General features: G+C 40.6%; 1 protein-coding gene across 2 annotated transcripts; it reads left to right on the forward strand.

Moving 5' to 3' along the window:
• The first annotated feature begins 4,932 nt into the window (after positions 1-4,932).
• Positions 4,933-12,336, forward strand: LOC119882624 (interleukin-18-like). 2 transcript variants are annotated; one of them, XM_038692744.1, is made up of 7 exons: positions 4,933-5,017; positions 5,181-5,251; positions 6,449-6,536; positions 6,722-6,733; positions 6,901-7,041; positions 9,220-9,362; positions 11,417-12,336. In XM_038692744.1, the coding sequence occupies exons 3-7, from the start codon at positions 6,470-6,472 to the stop codon at positions 11,663-11,665; spliced, it is 612 nt and encodes a 203-aa protein (XP_038548672.1). In that variant the 5' UTR covers positions 4,933-5,017; positions 5,181-5,251; positions 6,449-6,469; the 3' UTR covers positions 11,666-12,336. The 2 variants fall into 2 exon arrangements, with proteins under 2 accessions (XP_038548672.1, XP_038548671.1); XM_038692743.1 differs by having other exon boundaries at positions 4,936-5,017; positions 6,461-6,536.
• Positions 12,337-14,108: the final 1,772 nt, after the last annotated feature.

A 14,108-nucleotide genomic window follows, 5' to 3' on the forward strand; every position in this document is an offset into this window, starting at 1 on the left:
GATCCGAGAAAAAAAAGTGGTACATTTATGGTAAAAAAAAAAATCACAAATCTACAAGTAAAAAAATTGAACATTCTCTGACATTATACGCCTAGTCATAAATTTATGAGACAAACTCTCCTGAATCACATCGCTTCACTTTTCATATCTGTAACTTTACACCACGCTGTTTCTCGCCATGTGAAATAGCATATAAAATGATTAGAGCTGGGCGCCTTAACGCATTAATTAATTAACGCCGACAGTTATTTTATCGCACGTTAACGCAGTTTTTATTTTTTTATTTTTTATTTTGAAAGTCCGTTGCTCACTGGCACAGCTGTAACCTATTTAACTTCAGTTAAAATTATAGGCTGCGACCCTGTACGCAGGATAAGCGGGTGACGATAGATAGATGGATAACTTAACCTGATAGACCTTCATCTAGTTTTGCGGGGATGCTCTGCCATGTGAATTCCCTCCTGTTGATGTCCTCTTTAGTAAACAATAATAGATTCTGGAAACTCACAAACAGCGAGGATCAGTCGCTCTTCCAATGATTTGTGCTGCGCGTCACGACCAAAAAGTTCAAGACAAATCAACTTCTGCCACAGGCGGGCGTGTGTTTGAGGGACCACTTCACTCTAACAGGGACACTTACAACTGATCCTAGACTGTTTATGCTGCTCCCTGATAAAAGAAAAATCTTTCTGCTGATACCTGTTCAGAAAAAAAACAAGAAAACAGATTTATGGGTTAACCTGTTGCTCAGAAGGTGCCTGTTATGATGTTCTGATGGTGGCTCTGGTTGTTTTAACAAGCTGGATAAAAGGTAATGCCCTGGCACTGGCAAATATTGGTTTTATATTTGATTTGATTACATTAATGTTATGTTGAGATTTGTAAGTAAGTAACATTTTATTGCTACTGTGTAAAGGGAATACTGCTGGTAAAAAGCACCTTATTTGTTTATATTGCACTTTTGTGTATATAGCAGTACATTTACACAGTGCACATTACAGTACTTTAGAATTAATTATTCAATTTTGCGCATAACAATTGGATTAATCACGCTAAAAAATTGTAATCGTTGCCCAGCACTAAAACTTATACTTCGCACTTGCATTTAGCAATGAAGGAATACTGGTGGTTTTAGCCCACAACCACCATATTGACTCTGGATTGTACAATGCTCACGATGTGCTTACTTATACAATAATAAAATAACACAATAATATAGTAATAAAATCAAACACAGGCTACAGCATAGAGAACACATATATTCACACTATAAACAAAACAAACAGATTGAGACAATAGTGCCAAGAGCAGAGTGCAAAGGATGCAGGAGTAAATTATTATTACCATTATTGTTATTATTATTATGTACATGTTGTACATGTGGACCATAGACTGTATGATGTGGACATGTACATCATGTGCGTTCTTTCCACTACAGCTGCACCTCCAGTCACCAGTCCGTCAAGCTTCTGAAGTTTGCAGATGACACCACCCTCATTGTGCTCATCTCTGGTGGGAATGTGTCCGCCTGTGTCCAGATTGACCATCTGGTGACCTGGTGCAGCCAAAACTACCTGAGCACCATCATCTCCCAGGACCTCAGGTGGGAGCTGAACATCAGCTCATCAAGACAGCACAGGAGAGGATGTACTTTCTGCGGCAGCTGAAGAAGATCAGCCTGCCAAAGACAATGATGGTGCACTTCTACACCGCCATCATTGAGTCCATCCTCACCTCGTCCATCACCATCTGGTATGCTGCTGCCACTGCCAGGGACAAGGGCAGGCTGCAGCGTATCGACTGCAGTCGTCCATCCTTTCAGGACCTGGATGCCTTCAGGACTCTGAGGTGAGCAGGAAAGATTGGGGCTGACCCCTCCCTCCCCTCCCACAAACTGTTTCAGACTCTTTACACAGCTTGTAGATTTCTACCCACAATTAAATATCACTATCTGTAAATATTTTGTTTAAATTTTTTTACTGCAGCATGATATTCGCCATGTAAGCTCTTGCAAACCCCCGATCCCCAAGCGGCAAATTATGAATGAAAATTTACTACCAGCTGTGGGGTGGCAGCACGGAGGTGCAGTGGTTAGCACTGTCGCCTTACAACAAGAAGGTCCGGGGTTTAAACCTTGGTCGTCCCAGGCCTTTCTGTGTGGGCACATGATAGGCACTGATTTACTAAACAGCACAGCACATTTAAGCACTCTTTCATGAAAAGAAAAAAAGCAGAAACTCACATGCAACCCTGTGACCTACATTGTGAGCTGTCCTTTATGAGAAAAGATGCATGTAGGTGGGTTATGGCTTGATGCAGCCTCCTGTTGTGTGGGCACATGTAGGGTGTTCTTGTAAGTGCAATCCAGTCCCAGTTAACTATACTGTATATAACCCCTTGACCTTTCAGTGACTCTCAGTATGTTTTTTTATCTTTTGTGACTGAAGTCAGACAGAGTTTAATCACTGTTTGACAACCCTTTAGAGATTAAAATGTTTTACAATCAGGAATTCTTCACTTTGACCTTAACAGATAAAACAATATTTCATCCTGTTGCAAGATCATCACCTTTTATGTTACTGAGTTCCTTTTTTCCTACAAATGTAATCCAGTACTGGGTCAGAACTCTACTGTGACTGAACATTAGACACATTAGAGCACATCCAACTCATCCACCAGAGCAACGCAGGGTGAATGTATTCATGTTTTGGGGTTGGCAGCTCAACAAAAGACATGCTAGAAGAAAATGGATCCATTTGTGCCAGCATTGGTATGAAAGATTTACTGGTGGTTCAATTGTAAAGGCCAAAAATAACAAGCGTTTTGTAAAATCCAGTATGGAAGCTTGATTTCTGAGTGATTTTGTGATTTAGTATTGGTTTCATTTCTCTTACAAACACATCAAGTCTGCAGCGCCCTCATGTTATGTCATTATGAGTAGACAGGCAGTTGTTTGTTTTTTAGTTTTATAGTTTGTGGTAAGCCAAACTGGTTTCATCAAGATCTTTAATCACTACATGTTCTTAGATCTGATAGTTTTACAAGTTTGCGACAGTATAATATGATTACCTAACAACGTGTGTTGACAAATATTTATTTGTTTATTTCAAAAGGGACAATGTACACTGATCAACATTCATGTAGGAAGCGTACCCGAGTTAGCCACAGGCTAGTTTTCATCAGCAGTCCCCTTGCCAGATGTTATTAGGCATCCTAAAATAGCAAACTGTTATAATACAATAAAATACATTATTCAATTGACAAAAGGTAAAAAATTAAAATAATAATCAAGTAAACAAGATGAGCTCTGTTTGCAGTTGATTTAAAGTTGATGACGCCAGACAAAGGAGGAGGAGCTAAACTATACAAGATCTTATAAACTAAGCATATGTTTCTTATACACACACACACACACACACACATATATATATACACACATACATATATACATACATACATACATACATACATACACACACACACCCCAAGCATAGCGAGGGCTAGTGAGTGTCAAGACCACTGTCCAGGATGAAACGACGAAGATCCAGGAGTACATCAGGAAGATGGCCCCCAAAGATGAAGGGCTTAGTGAATACCTCAGGCAGCAGAAACCCGAAGGTGAGGACAAGGAAGTTGAAGAAACTTCATGGAGAGACAAGCCGCTGCACGGCATGTAATAGAAGAATAGAAGAAGTGGCTGATAATCCTACCAGTGGCTGGAAAAGGCTGGACTGAAGGACAGCACAGAAGCACTAATCATGGCAGCACAAGATCAATAGAGGCTGGGGTCTACCACACCAGGCAGGACCCCAGGTGCAGACTGTGCAAGGATGCCCCTGAGACAGTACAGCACATGACAGCAGGGTGTAAGATGCAGGCAGGAAGTGCGTACATGGAACGCCATAACCAGGTAGCTGGCATAGTGTACAGGAACATCTGCCATGAGTATGGGCTGGAAGTCCCAAGGTCAAAATGGAAGACACCTCCTAAGGTAGCTGAGAATGGCCGAGCTAAGATCCTGTGGGACTTCAAGATCCAGACTGACAAACTGGTGATGGCTAACCAACCAGACATTGTGTTGATCAACAAACAGCAGAAGAAGGCTGCGGTGATAGATGTGGCAATCCCAAGCGACAGCAACATCAAGAAGAAGGAACACGAGAAGCTTGAGAAATACCAAGGGCTGAAAGAGGAGCTAGAAAAGATGTGGAAAGTAAGAGCAACAGTGGTGCCAGTGGTAATTGGAGCACTGGGGGCTGTGACCCCCAAACTGGGAGAGTGTCTCCAGCAGATTCCAGGTAAAACATCAGAGGTCTCTGTCCAGAAGAGTGCAGTCCTAAGAACAGCTAAGATACTGCACAGAACCCTCAGACTCCCAGGCCTCTGGTAGACGACCCGAGCTTGAGGATTACACATACCACCCCCTGCAAGGGCTGAGAGGAGGGGATTTTTAATATATATATATATATATATATTACTTATGGCACAATAAATGTTTAAATAATAAAAAGAAAGAGGTTATTTCACTTCTCTGCTGCATTTTTGACATTTCCCTCTCAGCTCGTTGTGGCCCTCTGGTGGCAGACAGCTTCATGGTCAGAGCCAACAAGCCAAAAAACAAACAACCATTTGACTTCAAATAAAAGTGTAAAATTCAAAACGTCTTTTTTAACTCAATAAATTATACAACTTTGTTCGATGCAACACAGTATAGATAACAAAACTAAAACACACAACTCAATACATTACTTACTAGGCTACTTTAAGCAGTGCGAGTAAAATATGCATACCAGGGTTTATAACTATTAATACACGACATTTCTACATTTATTTCAGAGAAAATGAAACAGGAATAGCATTTTGGTTCAGTAATAGCGTTTTCTTTTTAAATTTTCACTTCCGTCTAGAGCCAGAACGGGAAGCGCGCGCCTGTCTCGTTCTTTCACAAAAAGACATCGCGTGAGGGTTTTTTCAGTCTGTCCGAGGAGCATCAGCGAGGGGCGAGTCAGGCAGCGAGGTAACTTGCGACAATAGATTTTCTATTTTCTGACATAGTTCTGCAATGACAACCATGTTAAACTGATTCACAATAGTTAGACAGTCAGTTTGAAGGCGCTAGCAGAGAGTTTTTATTTCATTTTGGGCTGTTATTAATCATCCTGTCTGTCGCCCTCGTTAAGTGAGTGGAGAGTGTGAACGTCCCGTCTGAGGAGAGAGACCCCCCCCGGAACTGTCCACCGCATCTCTGAAGGTATGTCTAAGTTAGCCACCGGGTAGAACTGTTTTCTAACTGTTACGGACAAAAGTTAGTGTTGTGTCTGTTTCTGATGGATAGCCTGCATTGTTTGGACCGGAGACTGATGTCGACACGTTTCGCCACTTCACAGCCACAGGCCAGGGCGTGAAGTCGGTCTTTTGAACACGGTCAAACCCTTTCACGTTTGTACATTTAGACGAAAAGTAGCCTACAGTCGATCAAACATTTAGAAACATTTACAAGGTCGACCTGAACAGCAGGCTGCTCAGTATATTACATAAAAACAACGTTATGCCACAAGCCGTGGTTTAGCAATCTTATTCAGCGATAAACAACAAAAGTGTTTGTTGTGACGTGCAACGCTGGTCGTGAACGTATCATCACTGATTTTGGAAATATCGTTTAGTGTTACGGACTTATTAGAATGGAACAGTGGTGCATTATATGGTATTATAATGGATGTAATACTGGATGTCTATTAGTTGCAACACTTTTCTTTTCTGTGTTATCCCCATGTATTTTTTTCTTGGAATGTCTGGCATCCATTACTCTTATCTGTACATTTGTTGGGACAGGTTTTGCTTTTTATGAACTGGCCTTGATCACGAGGTCACGTGTGTGTGTGTGTGTGTGTGTGTGTGTGTGAACCCTGTTGCGACTGTACAGACTGAAACAGGTGTGTCCTACAGGCGTACATAAAACGTTCCATCTGTTATGTAAACCGGCCCAGATCTCAGCCCACTTGAACAGCTATGGGAGACTCTGGAGTGACAACGTGTTAATTTGCTATCCACCACTATCATTTACTTACAATTGGGGGAATGTGTTTCGGGAAGGAAGAAATCACTCCAGGAGAGTTCCACACACAGAGAATTACTGCCAAGCACTGAAGCGGTTCTGGGGGATTGTGTTGGAACAACACTCGAAGAAGATTATGTGAAGAATTGTATAATTGACACCATGGGCAACATAAAAAAAGACACTGTGTAGGCCTACTGTTTTTACAGATTTAGTTATTTGCTAAATTAAAATGTTTATATTTATATTATTTCTTTATATATTCTATATTTCTATATACAGAACCTATATTTTTGACTTTGTCGTCAATCCTTCGGGATCGTATTCAATTTTGTTGTACTCTGTGCAATGACAATGAAGGAATCTGAATCTGTATTCTATAATCAGAAACAGTTTTTTCCCCAGGTCTTCCTGATGGCTGCCGACGGCTGCATCCCTACTAAATTTGTCAATATGAGTGAGAACTCCTTTTACTTCGAAGGTAAAAGTGATTTTATGTTTTATTCATTCTCAATAGGTAAATTAGATGCAACTACCATATGGTATAATATACTGTATATTGTATTTATTATAAATAATATAACATAACCCCTATTCTTTTTTGAATTTTTGTATATAACTCTCTCTAAATCTTCTCTTTTACTGTCCACTGCTCCTTATTCAAAGATGCTGAAACAGGTAACACAATCCTTATGCTTCTGATTAAAAATAAAATACAGTACATTTGTGGCACAGTGATGCAGTTTCATGCTTTCCCCCCTTTATTTATTTATAGTAGAATACACAAGTGGTGATAGCGTGCATGATGTTTCTGGTGTTATAACATGTTTTTCTCTAAAATGCAGATTGGGATGAGGACACTTACCAGCTTTCCAATAAGCACTGTAAACATTTGATCCGAAGCAAGGACAACAAATGCCTGCTTTTAAATGATGACAGTAAATTTCAAGCCGAAAACCTAACTAAAAGTCAGCAAACACATCCTGGTAAGATGCAGCCTAATACAGCAACATTTAGCAGGGTTGTGATTTTTCCGACCTGAAAATGTGATGCACGAGAATCATGCAGATCTGCGGTACAGGACCTGGCCGAGTGAAATGGAAAGGATCTAGGTTGACGTGTGTAAAGTTTTCTTCCTTTCTTAAGTATCAAGGATGTTCGTTTACGCTCAACTGCCAATTCCACACCTGCGCAGTGTGTACCACAGGCGCTCTCGCGCATCAGTGGTACGTAACGTTTTGGGCAGTAATAGGCCTACTGCGTAATTACTTTTCCCAGTAAAGAGTAATGTAACGGAGTACTATTTCCAAAACAGTTGTACAGTATAATTACACTTACTAATCCAAGTAACGGTGCGCTACTGAACGCACCATCCCTGACGTGAATACGCGACCGCGCTGCAGCTCAGCGGCACCGGACCTTATGTTGTTAAAGTCAGCTGTTAGCCAAGAAGCTAAAGGACAACTGGAGAACAGGGAGAGAGAGGTATTTTCGAAAGCTGTAAGTAACTTCATGGCCATTACTGTGTCACAGTCTAAGATGCAAAGAACATTGTCGTCCGTTGTAAACCAGCAAAAAGTTTTCAACCGCGAACAGTTCTACATTTATACTTAGGCTAATTGAAGCATCAGCTAAAGCAGCACAGCAACGTGAAACTCAGAGAGAAACTCCGGCCGCTGCTGCCAGTGATGCTTGGACTCATCGGGAGAGAGTGGCGTTATATCAGGCTGTCACCCAGTAGTGGGCCTAAGTAGAGTAGCTAATATTACTTTTTTAAGGAGTAGATCTATAGCCTATGCTAAGTAACTAGTAGGTAATGTTATTTCTGAGTAACTTGCCCAACACTGAGTTGACAGTAAGGATCAGATAAATTGGGAATGTTTTCATTATTGCTTGTTAGAGGCTATGTCTAATGTTTACTTTGACTTTGTTGTCTATTGATCACTCATGTAGCCTATATTTACACTTTGCTGTGTGAATGGGTGCTTTTTAAGTCGTCCTTTTATTAAAGGTTTTGGCACGTTATTAAATCATTTCTTGTGAATGGTTGTGACAGGGTTTAGGCTCTATAAGGCCTTTTCACATGGGTCGCTCCGCGTTCCTCTTCAACAGACAGGCAAACAAGCGCTCAACGTGGTAACCAGGGCAACGGCTTCTGTGTGACTGGCGCGATCTCGTTAAACTGTCGCGGTCGTTCTCGTCTCACGCACACGCCGCCCGCTGCCAGAGTTGAAATGTCAAACTTTTTCCTACAATTTATCAACAGAGAGACTGATCAACTGTTTGAGTTTCCTGAAGAATAGAAGTGTTTCTTTACCAGTCAGGCCACCAGGTCTTAAACAGGGAACAACCTTTGCTGCTGTCTCTTATTCATTAAAAGTCATCTATTAACTTCAACTGAACTAATTTGAAAGTTAGTAGTTACATTGTTTAGTTATAGACTCAGTTGTTTCACATTTAGCTGTTGAAGTTTGGTAAAAATGAATACAAAATAATTATTATTATAGAGAGGTTGCGATGGTGCAGTGGATTAGACCCCCCCTCTTTGATTCCCACTGCAACACATCCATTAAATAACTTATTGTCATGGGTCCTGCTTTACCTTCATTTTAGAGCGCCCGCCAGTTTAATCGGGGTGTCGGTTGGTCTCAGTATATTTTCTTGCTTTTTTGCCCTTTGCCAATCACATGCCTGATTTAGCCTTTACATGTGGGTTTCCATTTTCATTAACAAGTCCAGTTGCCCTTGATTTTAACCTCCGTTGGATAACTATGACCTGGATGACTGAGAATCTTCATAGACACCATTTCTACATGTTTAACGTTACCTTACAGACAGGTGTATTCATAAAGTATTTTTACTTGCAAAGGTTTTATTGCACATACTTGCAGTAACGAGTGTCATCAACTAACGTTACAGTATTTTGGAGCTAACTTAACCCTCACCGTATTCCACTGCGATGATGTGATCTCAACATCTGCGTCTACACTGGAAACTCTAAATGCTCTTATAATTTTCGTTGTTGTATCAAAGTTATTGATCATAGACCCTGGCAAACTTTTGAGCAAATCAATCAGTCATTGTCACATTTTGCAATGTTTCTCCATCAGGCTGTGACGTGCTGCTCATGTCCCCCTGTTGCTTATCCTGTCTTTCTTTTTTAGAGTGTCAATTCAACATCCGCAGATACAATAACAGCAACATGGACCAAAGTAATAAGAGGGCAGTCATGCTGTATGCTGTTATTGATGGCAAGAAGATGGTGGCATGCTGCAGCGAGAAGCATGAAATTGATCCTGAGGCAATGGTGAGTGTAATATACACGTGTGCGCACACACACACAGACACACACACACACACGCTGGTCATATAATTAGAATATCATCAAAAAGTTGATTTATTTCAGTAATTCCATTCAAAAAGTGAAACTTGGATATTATATTTATTCATTCCACACAGACTGATATATTTCAAATGTTTATTTCATTTAATTATGACAATTAAAACTGACAATGAAAATCCAGGATCTCTGAAAATTAGAATATTACTTAAGACCAATACAAAAAAAAGGATTTTTAGAAATGTTGGCCAACTGAAAAGTATGAACATGAAAAGTATGAGCATGTACAGCACTCAATACTTAGTTGGGGCTCCTTTTGCCTGAATTACTGCAGCAATGCGGCGTGGCATGGAGTCCATCAGTCTGTGGCACTGCTCAGGTGTTGTGAGAGCCCGGGTTGCTCTGATAGTGGCCTTCAGCTCTTCTGCATTGTTGGGTCTGGCGTATCGCATCTTCCTCTTCACAATACCCCATAGATTTTCTATAGGGTTAAGGTCAGGCCAGTTTGCTGGCCAATTAAGAACAGGGATACCATGGTCCTTAAACCAGGTACTGGTAGCTTTGGCACTGTGTGCAGGTGCCAAGTCCTGTTGGAAAATGAAATCTGCATCTCCATAAAGTTGGTCAGCAGCAGGAAGCATGAAGTACTCTAAAACTTCTTGGTAGACGGCTGTGTTGACCTTGGACCTCAGAAAACACAGTGGACCAACACCAGCAGATGACATGGCACCCCAAACCATCACTGATTGTGGAAACTTTACACTGGACTTCAAGCAACGTGGATCCTGTGCCTCTCCTCTCTTCCTCCAGACTCTGGGACCTTGATTTCCAAAGGAAATGCAAAATTTACTTTCATCAGAGAACATAACTTTGGAGCACTCAGCAGCAGTCCAGTCCTTTTTGTCTTTAGCCCAGGCGAGACGCTTCTGACGCTGTGTCTTGTTCAAGAGTGGCTTGACACAATGAATGCGACAGCTGAAACCCATGTCTTGCATACGTCTGTGCGTGGTGGTTCTTGAAGCACTGACTCCAGCTGCAGTCCACTCTTTGTGAATCTCCCCCACATTTTTGAATGGGTTTTGTTTCACAATCCTCTCCATCGTACGGTTATCCCTATTGCTTGTACACTTTTTTCTACCACATCTTTTCCTTCCCTTCGCCTCTCTATTAATGTGCTTGGACACAGAGCTCTGTGAACAGCCAGCCTCTTTAGCAATGACCTTTTGAGTCTTGCCCTCCTTGTGCAAGTTGTCAATGGTCGTCTTTTGGACAGCTGTGAAGTCAGCAGTCTTCCCCATGATTGTGTAGCCTACAGAACTAGACTGAGAGACCATTTAAAGGCCTTTGCAGGTGTTTTGAGTTAATTAGCTGATTAGAGTGTGGCACCAGGTGTCTTCAATATTGAACCTTTTCACAATATTCTAATTTTTAGAGATCTGATTTTGGGGTTTCCATTAGTTGGAAGTTATAATCATCAAAATTAAAAGGAATAAACACTTGAAATATATCAGTCTGTGTGGAATGAATGTATACATTATACAAGTTTCACTTTGAGTGGAATTACTGAAATGAATAAACTATTTGATGATATTCTAATTATATGACCGGCACCTGTATAAGCTGCAATAATTCCTGTTTTTATAACACCACCATTCCCTTTTCACCTCAGCCAGTATCACGGTTTCCTCACTTTTCTGCCTCAGTGCCTCTTCTTCCACTCCCCCACAGTTTGAAAACCACTTCTGTAGAATGTCAAACGTATTCTGTTGCAGCCTGAAGTTTTGTCAGATACCTAGTTGGCATCACACCATATCACGTGACTGAATGAAGGGATTAACATGCAATGAATTATAGGATAATAAAAGATTCATCTGCATGTGCAAATAATTCATTCATTTCTTGTGATAACCATTTATGCTAAGGTTCATCCTATGCTGCTTAGGCTCTTCATTCTTTTGACTTTGCAGCGATGTGTCGGAGCAGACAATTAAATCAGGTTTGCCATGTGTTTTTTTATACAGGAGCTTCCAGACAAAATTGAGGAAACTGCACACAAGGCTTTGTTCTACCTGATACCTCTCACTGGACAAACAAACAAGTTTATGTTTGAGTCATCTTTGTACCCGTCTAAATTCCTGGGATTTGAGCCTATAGAGTCGAATCCCTCTCTTAACAAGCTGGTCCTGCGTCACAAAGTGGATCAAGTAGATGAGAGTTGCGAGGTTTCTCTTTCTGATTGTAATGCATCCCAACATACCATTTGTCTGTAAGGATTAATTGCTAAATGGACAGCCTGCAGTACTGCTGGCTGCAAAGTTTCTGGGGGTTTCCCGTACATGCAGTTTCACAAAGACAAGACTTGTGGGGTACCACTCACACAGTGAGGAGGATCACTAAAACCCAACTAGGATGACTGATGAGTTTAGCAAGTCTATTTGGGTGTGAATGCTGCAAGCATTCGCATCCTATGTTGTTGCTAACTGTAGTGAAGATACTCACTTTATTTTTGTTCACTTCCTTCACCTCACTTCTTTTAGTTCCTGTTCTTATCACTGATTGGCTCCCACTTCCACCTTTTATTTCTTCCAATTCAGATGAGGCATTTGTCAACATAATGAGGGAAGAGAAAGACACACGAGTTGATCGATCTGAAAGAAAGCAAACATAAGATTAGAAACTAAACTCACATGTCCATTTCAAGGAAATAAGGAGACAGACATCTAAACTAAGTTTTCATAAACATAGGATCAAACTAAAGAGTAAATTAAACTTCTTACCAGAACTGCTGCCCGATGTGGAAGTGAAAGAGTGAGAGAAAGGGAGTGCAGTCCTTAAATAGTGTGAACAGATGAACTCAATCAACTCAATTAGGAGAAATGAAAGGTGGAAGTGGGAGCAGTGATATAAAGGAAGTGAACAAAAATAAAGATAAAGTGAGTATCTTCACTACACTAACCTTTATTATTATTATTGTTCAGTTACGTTTTTTCGTGCGCTAACTAGTCCCACAGCTTTTGACGTAGAAACTCTGTTCAAACTCAAGTTGTCCAGCTCAATGAGGAATGGGGTGCTATTACTTTTGTCATTGACACCTTGAATACTTTCCAAATTATTCAAGGTTTTCCAGGAAAATTCTCCCATTGTAAGTGAATGGAGAGACTGTCAAAATCCTCCTCATACCTACTCTGCCGCCTGCCCGAGGAAATCAGGTCGGCTGAGTCAGTGAACTCTTTTAAGTCCCTTCTTAAAACATACTTTTATAGGAGAGCTTTTCCCGATCTTATTTGACTTTATTTTATCCCTTTTATTTTATTGTATTTTAGTAATTTTATATGAAATTTTCATGCTCTTATCTTTTTTTGTATTATTCTTTACACTTGTTAAAGCACTTTGTAACTTGTTTTTGAAAAGTGCTCTACAAATAAGGATTATTATATTATTACTCCACTTTGAAAGCTCACCAGTTCAGCATACTTTCAGCTACAGACTTGATTTAAACTGTAAATTGGTCACAAGAAGTTAATCTATTAATGATGCATTCAGCTTTTTGATATGTTTTATGGTTTGTTCACGGTCGCTGTCGAAGTTTTATGCTTTTTTGAGCTCTTTTCTGAGTTTATAATGGGTGTGTATTGCGTGAGTTAGAGTGGGTGACATCATCACTACAGTGTAGCAGGCTCGCAAAATCTTCTTAGATTTTTCTTTTTAAGTCGCTGGCTTGACCACAATTTTAACTCTTCATGCATAATTTTACACCAGAAACGTAGTAAATTTTGTTTTAGTTCCTCACATGGGCTTTTTAAATCCCTCAGAGTTATAGATTTGTCTCTGTGTCCTTCCAAAGGACAAGAGTGAAATTCTCTATTGGCTGCCAAGTTCTCCTCAAATTTTCTTGATCAGAGAAGAACGTACCAGCCTTTTAACCTGCCAAAGTGGTCACTTTTTTCAATTCATATTGTTCACAAATGCCTTCTGCCGCTTCCGGTCAAGTCATTTCGTCGATACGACCTATACTTTAGTCTCTGAGGTGGTTTGTTTGAGGCAAAGTCTCAGAGAGAGTTTCCTATCTGTCTATATAGGATAGCTGGTTGCCCAGGTGATGTTAATGAGCAGAGAAAGATCAAAGGGAGACACACATGCACACACACACATTTTCTCTCTCTCTCTCTCTCTCTCTCTCTCTCTCTCTCTCTCTCTCTCTCTCTCTCTCTCTCTCTCTCTCTCTCACACACACACACACACACACACACACACACACACACACACTTGGTCCTGTGTTCCGATTGGTGGACAGACGTTAAGCTATTTCTTGCATGAAGTTAAGTGTACTACATCCAGAGTACTGCATCTGCTACTACAACCACTACTACTGCACTAATTACTACTACTACTACCTGGTACTACAACTAACACACAGAGAGAGAGACACACACACACACACTGTTCTCTTCATTGGAAACAGTTGGGTCTCTGTGTCTCACGGTGTCACAGTCTTATAGTCCACCTGTCTCTGTCTCACAGTCAGTCTCACAGTCTTATTGTCCTCCTGTCTCTCTGTCTCACAGTCAGTCTCACAGTCTTATTGTCCACTATTGTCTCTCTGTCTCGCAGAAGAGACAGGAGCATCTACTGCTTGTTTAAGAGAGAGGCTGAAATGAGAGCTTGCACGAAGTTTAGCAAATTGAAGGCATTGTTAAAACTCAATTATAATTT

This window comes from Micropterus salmoides, unplaced genomic scaffold (assembly GCF_014851395.1).
Source record: "Micropterus salmoides isolate LMB-PRFRI ecotype aquatic unplaced genomic scaffold, ASM1485139v1 Ms_hic_scaffold_3, whole genome shotgun sequence".
NCBI classification, from domain to species: domain Eukaryota; kingdom Metazoa; phylum Chordata; class Actinopteri; order Centrarchiformes; family Centrarchidae; genus Micropterus; species Micropterus salmoides.